This window comes from Bipolaris zeicola (assembly GCF_000523435.1).
Source record: "Bipolaris zeicola 26-R-13 unplaced genomic scaffold scaffold_488, whole genome shotgun sequence".
NCBI lineage: Eukaryota > Fungi > Ascomycota > Dothideomycetes > Pleosporales > Pleosporaceae > Bipolaris > Bipolaris zeicola.
Window position 1 is genome coordinate 1 of NW_006912537.1, and position 7,289 is coordinate 7,289.

Consider the following 7,289-nt stretch of genomic DNA (forward strand, 5'->3'; position numbering starts at 1 on the left):
TTGCGGCTGTGGCGGCTGGTTGGGCGGGGTTTGTTGCTGCTAGACGATGACATGGGGTCTCCAGTTGAGTCTGGACGGTTGCGTCCAAAGACGTTTTGAAACGAGAATTGGCGTCTGGTTGTTGGAGGGGCTAACGATGGGGACTCGGAACCACCTTGACGGGATGGAGGAGTGGCAAACTGGATGTGGGGGTCAAGCGGCTTGTAGGATGTGTCTTGGGTCATTAAGCTCTTTTTGTAGGATGCGCCGTCAGATCCATGCTCTGAAGCACCGTCGGCTTGGGGGATGGGTGGTAGTGGGTGCATGTCCATGCCGGGCACAGGTGTATGTGAGCTGTCTCGACTGCTAGTCGATTTGCCACGCGAGCGTAACCGCTGAAAGAAGCCAGGATGGAAACTGTCATTGTCTTCGTCAGAGTCATCAGGTGGAAACTGAGACATTCCAAGTGGAGGGTGGATAGCCTTGGTTTGCACGATAGTAGTGTTCCGGGTCGGTGGTCGATTGGGGTCAAGGACGGTCTTGCGCCTGCGGATACCGTCGAATTCCACCTGTTCGCCTTCGCCAATGGGCTGCATGTGCTCTTCTTGGATCTTGCGAGCCTCGGCAAGCTCCTTGTGGGATCGGGCTTTGGATAGCGACCTGAGGATAGCGGCTCCACCACGAAGGGTATCAGCGCGTGGCTCGTACTCTGGCTCCTCCACCTCGGCAACAGTGCGGACCTGATCGAGATCGCCTTTGAAGACGGCCGAGTCAGGGACGTCTTTGGCTGACTTGGATAGTTGTAGAAGCACGACTCCAGCGCAAATTTGAAGGAAGCCCATGATGACGGTTACAATCTGAAGTGGCGTACCTTTGAAACCCTGGAACAAGACGGCCGAGGTGACAATGGTAGCTGAAGTGAAAAAGACATAGTAAGTTGGTGTTACCAGGGCGGCGTTGAACAGGTTCAAGGCTTTCTGGGCAAAGCTTAGTAGTGGTCACGGGCCAAGACATGGGCGACTTACGTTGAGATAGATGATTTCTGTCAACAGTGTGGCTACGACAAAGACGAGTAGCACGTATAAGAACCACTCCTTGAACTGTCCACCGTAGGTGCCCGAAGCCTGGGCTACCACAGCGGCACCGAGGCCCTGGGTTGCGACAACGCTAAGGCCTCCGATCAGACTACAGATGGTGAGGTAGACCATCATGCTTCGCTTTCCGTACTTGGGGCCAAGCCACAGAGCGATCACGACGCATGCGACAATAATAACTCCAGCATAACTGAGGAATCCGGGAGTAAGGACCCATTTCTTCATATCCTGAATGCGGGCGACGGACGATTGTTCAGGCGCATTCACGGCAATGACGACGGAGCCGATGATACAGTTGAAACAGCCGACTTTTCCAACGAAACTGAGGCGTTCTTTCAAGAATATCTCGGAGAGAATAGCACAAATGACGACCGACAGTGCACCCATGGGGGTCACGAGAATGGCATCGGTAAAGGCATATGCGACCAGATTACTGCGCTCAAGTTAGCGAAACCCTGGGCCAGCATGGGCAAAAGTGTAGTGTACCATATCTCTCCAACAATCATGAGCGTCATGCCAAGCCACCACCAGGCGTTTTTGAGGTATCCATAACCCTCGCCTGCCTCTTCGTTGTACTTTTTGTTGGCCTGCAGTAGGCCATGTTTCTTGATGACAAAGGACGAGCCGATGAAGACTCCGGAGGAGATGGCCAAGACTAGACCAATAATTTTATAGGAAGCAGGACGGTTGGCTGTGTTGCCGCCCATGCCGCCGGCGCGGGCATGAAGTTCGTGGGCGGCATGGAGGAGTTGGGCGGTCGAATCCATTGTGTTGGGTGGGCTGTCGCAGCAGATGGTGACAATTGCTGGCGCACCGGGGGTTTGCCCTCGTGGGTATGCGTAGGTTGGGAGCGTCGTCTATGGAGGTAACATGGAGGGTGTGTTATGGTGGAGGCGCAGGCGTGGGCGGCTGTATGCACGAGGCTGGGCTGTGCAGCGGCTGATGTTTTGGGAAGTCTGTTTGGCCCAGGGTCCGGCGGGGGTGAAGGCGGCGCAGAGAGGGGAGAGAGGGGAGGAGGGAGTCAGTGGAAGAGAGGATACAACGCTGTGTTGTTATTGTTGTTGTCGGTGGTGGTAGTAGTAGTGAATAATAATGGTACGAGCCGGGTGCAGGCGTCGAGTGCGGCTGCGGCTCGTTGGTGCGTAATCGTATTCGTCGTGGTGCGAATGGGAGGATGGTCTAGAAGGACAGGGCCGTTTGGAGGACTCAGCCGACCGTTTTGGCGACAGTGCGGGCGCGTGACAGGTGCGGGAGATTGTGTATGTGCGAATGGATGTATAGACAATGCAGAGTCTGCGACTTGTGCGAGACAGCAGGAATGTTCAATAGGCGGCGAAACGGCATGTTTACGAGCAGCTGGTTTCATCCCCGGCCCGTCAACAAGGAATCTGGCCTGGCTGCAGGGGCAACGGGCAACGGAGGCCAGGATGCTCCATGAGACGTCACTGGCCAAGCCTCCACCCACCACCCACAGACTGCAATTCCACCATCGCCAGTCTGCCCCCCCGAAGCTGCACTTCCGCCCATGGCCGTTGACATCACCGATCCCCACGACATCTTTGCTGCTGCCAGCGTGGCCCAGATCCATGCTGCCCTTAGCCAATTGCATGACCATGAGACCGCCGTCACGCGCCAGCTGAACGCCCTCATCGCCTCCCAAAAGGACCTCTCCCGTGAACTCGGCCGTCTGGATCTGCTGCGCGCCCACCTCGGCACTCAGACCGTCAACACGCGCGCCATCAGTAATGGCATGCTGTCCGATGCTGCTTCTACTGCCACTCGCATCTCAGGCGCCGTCAAACGGCTGGACCAGGAGCAGTCCAATGTCAAGGCCACGTTGCACGTCGTCGAACAGGTGGCCGAGCTCAAAGCCTGCGTCCTGGGCGTCCACGGCTCCATGGGCGCGCCTCAGGACTGGGAGACGGCCGCAGGTTACCTCAGCCGTGCTGCAAAAATCCCCGACGATGTTGTAAACGGTAGTTTTGCAGAGGAAATTGTGCCCACAGCCGAAGTGCCAGACCCTCCACGTGTGACGCTTGACGCCGCTGCCGAATCCCTCTGCGGCCTCTTTTTGCGCGAGTTTGAAAAAGCTGCCAAGGACGGCGACGGCTCAAAGGTAACGAGATTCTTCAAACTGTTCCCCTTGATTGGGAGGACAGACGTTGGCTTAGATGCGTACGGCCGCTATGTTTGCCAGGGTGTGGCTTCGAGGGCACGCGCAAACTTCAACTCGGCCTCGCCAGCCCAGAGAAACGAGGGTTTCTTCTACGGCAACACCATCACCAAACTGTTTGAACACATTGCGCAGATTGTAGATGGACACGAGCCGCTAGTAGAACGCCACTATGGCCCGGGCATGATGCAAAAGGTTATTGAGCGTCTGCAGATTGAAGCCGACGTCCAAGGCGGCATCGTGCTCGATACATGGCATGAAGAACGTCACATTGACCGCAAACTGACCGATATCAAATCCTATGCATTCTCTTTCCTAGTCCAAAGTTTCCTCCCAGCCCAAAAGCCTTCTTCCGGGACGCCTCGCGCAAGCTCACCAGCCAATGGTGTGGTGCGCACAAGTGAAGACGAAGGGGTCGATATGAAGGAGATCGACACCCTGCTTGGCGAAGGTGCTCTCATACTAGGCCGCTATGCTCTGTATGCTCGCTTCATCTCCGACAAGTGTGCGGTAAGTGCAACACGCCATTGTCGCAATCCATTACTCACGCATGCAGCCTGCTGAGCCCGACGAACACATCGACTATGGCTTGGTCATGCCCAATTTCCTAGCGACCAGCAACCTCCACAAGAAAGTCAACAGCCACCTCATTGAGCCAGTTAACGCCATGACGACCTTTTTCTTCCGCAGATCAGTAGAGAAGGCCTTTCAACTGGACGAGTCACCGGCAGACCTCACTCTGAACCCAAACAGGCCCCTTGGGTCCAACCCGCCTTTTATAACATCAGCTGTTGACGACGTCATGTACATTGTCAACCAGGTTCTGCAGAGGACGCTCGCTACATCGCAACGGGCCGTTGTGGCTAGTGTAGTTCCCGCTGTAAGCCATATCCTCGGCGCCGAGTTTATCGGTATGATACAAAGAAAGATGCGGGACGAAAGCTACCCAAAGCCCGTCATCCAGGGCGGGCTCCCGCCTGAGGATAAGGTTATTGCCTTTTTAGTATTGATCAACAATCTCGACATTGCCAACGACTATGTCAAGCGCATAGTTCAGCAGCAGCTGCGCATCCAGCCGCAACCCGGCCAAGAAGATGCCCACTCCCCCCTGCAAGACCTTTTCCCGTTCGGACACGATGCAACCTTTGTCGAGAACACTCTCAAATCAATGGAAAAGTCCTTTGCTACCAAGAGTGGTGATTTGCTCAACGACGGTATCACGGTTCTGTTCTCCAATGTTCTCAAACCCCGCATCCGGCCAATCTTGGCCGAGGCCTTTAGGGATATCAGATATGACCCTGGTGGGGAGGACGCAAATGATGACGAAGATACCGAAGATACTGACATTGTCAAAGCTCGCTTTGATCGTGGCTGGGGTGTTGTTATTCGCCCAATCAAACGTATTCTTACCGCAGCAAACTTCGACCGTCTTCTTGCCCTTGGTCTCAACTATCTGGCTTCTGCACTGGAAAAACGCATCAAGAGCTACTACGGCAGAGTGAATGAACTCGGGGCGGTTCGGCTCGAGCGGGACATTGCGGGCATCATCACAGCCGCTACCAGTGGCGGTGCGTATGCGCTTCGCGATGCATTCCAAAAGTGCACGCAGATGACCTTGATCTTGAACATGGAAGATGATGAGTTTGAGCAAGTCGCCATTGATGACGCTGCTGGCGAATCAGGAATATCCTGGGTACTCGATCTGGAGGAGAGGAATAGGGTAAGAGCAATTGTCAAAGGATAGATTAAACGCAGCTGTGAACCCAGTCCGGTTAGCGCTTATGATAAATGAACGTACAAACTTTGTGTGTCCGGGTTGATATGGCCTGATATGTTTGCAAGAACTCAGAACCCCTCACCGGCTCGTGCGCTTCAAGTGGGCTATGACCACCCCACTCTTCTCGTATGCAGCCTCCGTAGTCTCCGCCTCTGTTTTATAAGGTTGTGCTCTTACTTTTGCCGACCCACTATCGAAGGAATCGCTAGTATCTGCCTTGGACCAAGAGGTGTGACCCGCTGCGGCTTGGCTTCCAATATAACCCCTGGTGTCCCAAGTATCATGCGCCAACTATCGTCCCGATACGTTGCTTGATCTTATGTAGACGTATTCGTCCAGTTCTCTCCAGCCGTTCTCTTTCCACGCACATCATTGTACGCCACTCCTGTTGCCCGCTTGCGCGATGCGCCAGTCGCACGTAGCCGCCGTTGGGCTTTCGCTTCTGTTGGCACCCCTGTCAAACGCCCAGTGCCCGCCTTACCAGAACTACGCCAACCAACGCCACGAACCCTTCTCCAAGGGAAAATGGAGCTTGAGCTATGCGAGGCCCATCGAGCCGTGTAGGACTTTTCGCGCCCCAGAGGTTGAAGAGACGATTGGTAGATTGCGCGATGTGATTAAAGATCCCGATCTGTTCCGGGTAAGTACTGACTCGACTTTGATTTTGTGTAGTAGTACGTAAAACGAGTGTCTTACTGATGCTTCAAACAGCTCTTTGAAAACACATGGCCAAGCACATTGGACACAACAATTGCGTGGCGAGGACTCGCGAAAGATGCCAACAATGCCACAACGGAAGAGGAATTGACTTTTGTCATTACTGGCGATATTCAGGCCATGTGGCTGCGTGACTCGGCCAACCAACTCCAAGCCTACCTGTCCGTGTTGAAACCCAATTCTAGCCATGACAGTCTTGCTAGTTTGTTCCGTGGCGCCATCAACCTTCAAGCACGCTACATTCTCGGAAACGCATTTTGCAACGCCTTCCAAGCCCCAGATGAGAGTGGTATCCCGCAAAGAAGCAGCCAGAATGACGACCGTATTACTCCGCCGTACGATTACTTCAAAGTATTCTCTTGCCAGTGGGAACTCGACTCTGTCGCCTCTTTCCTCCAGCTCTCAACCGACTATGCAATCGCCACACGTGACTACGAGTTCTTCCAAAACTCCAGCAACTGGACCAAAGCCGTTGAGCTCATCCTGGACACAGCAGAAAGCATGATGATCGACAGCTACTCCGAGGACGGCGTTTGGCAGCACACTCCATACACCTACTGCGCACCCTACGGCGGCACCCCCATCAACAACTGCAACGGAAGCCCCCACCGCGGCAACCTCGGCCTCGTCCGCTCCTTCCATCGCCCCAGCGACGACGCCTGCACCTATCAATACCTCATCCCCTCCAACATGATGTTCTCCTCCGCCCTCAACACCTCCTCTGCCATAATGTCCCGACTCGAAGCTTCCTTGTCTGGTGACCTAACAACCCGCATGCAACAAATGAGCACAGGCATAAACCGCGGTATAGAAAGATATGGCCTCGCCAATGACCCAACCCATGGCAAAATATACGCCTACGAAGTCGACGGCTACGGCGGCGCTAATATAATGGATGATCCCAACGTTCCGTCTCTTTTATCAGCGCCCTACATTGGATACACAACGATTCACGACCCCATTTACAAAAACACGAGAAATAAAGTGCTCTCGAGAGATAACCCGTACTATGCCGTTGGTCCTGCGATCACGGGCGTAGCGAGTCCACACACCCTCCCAGGGAAACCGTGGCCCATGGCGCTTATCATGACGATTTTGACCTCGGAAGATGACGATGAAATTACGAGGAATCTGAAGTGGTTGGTTTCAAGTACGGATGGCCTGGGACTCATGCACGAGAGTGTGGATGCCCGGAATGCAGGGGTTTGGTCACGGCAGTGGTTTAGCTGGGCGAATGGGCTGATGGGACAGATGATTTTGGATTTGGAGAAGAGGAAGCCGCATCTTTTGGACTTGTCGTTTCAGTAGGTGGGTTATGCAGTTAGTTGAGTAAAACGTAAATAGGGGTTTTTTTTGGTCTGGCTATTTCGATGTAAANAAAATGAATAAGTTGGCACGTGCACAGTNTTAGTGCAAGTGAAAGTGAATTGCCGAGTCCTGTTTCATCCGATCTAAGTCAAGTTTGAAAACTACAAAAAAGAACCAATATACCACACGTATGCCAGTACTTAGAGGCATAAGGACATAAGGAGCAAAAAGAGAGTAGATC

At 53.8% G+C, this 7,289-nt stretch overlaps 2 protein-coding genes across 2 annotated transcripts; one reads left to right on the top strand and one right to left on the bottom strand.

Moving 5' to 3' along the window:
* COCCADRAFT_72261 (uncharacterized protein) lies at nt 1-1,840 on the bottom strand (the record flags this gene model as incomplete). Its single annotated transcript, XM_007720469.1, has 3 exons — nt 1-956; nt 1,005-1,506; nt 1,560-1,840. Coding segments are annotated over 3 exons (1,739 nt in total), but the record flags the coding sequence as incomplete, so codon positions are not given.
* Nucleotides 1,841-2,598: 758 nt separating this feature from the next.
* Nucleotides 2,599-7,048, top strand: COCCADRAFT_112734 (glycoside hydrolase family 125 protein; the record flags this gene model as incomplete). Its single annotated transcript, XM_007720470.1, has 5 exons — nt 2,599-3,756; nt 3,803-4,966; nt 5,493-5,663; nt 5,735-5,862; nt 5,926-7,048. 5 exons carry the CDS (start codon nt 2,599-2,601, stop codon nt 7,046-7,048), a joined length of 3,744 nt encoding a protein of 1,247 aa, XP_007718660.1.
* Between the last annotated feature and the right edge of the window lie 241 nt (nt 7,049-7,289).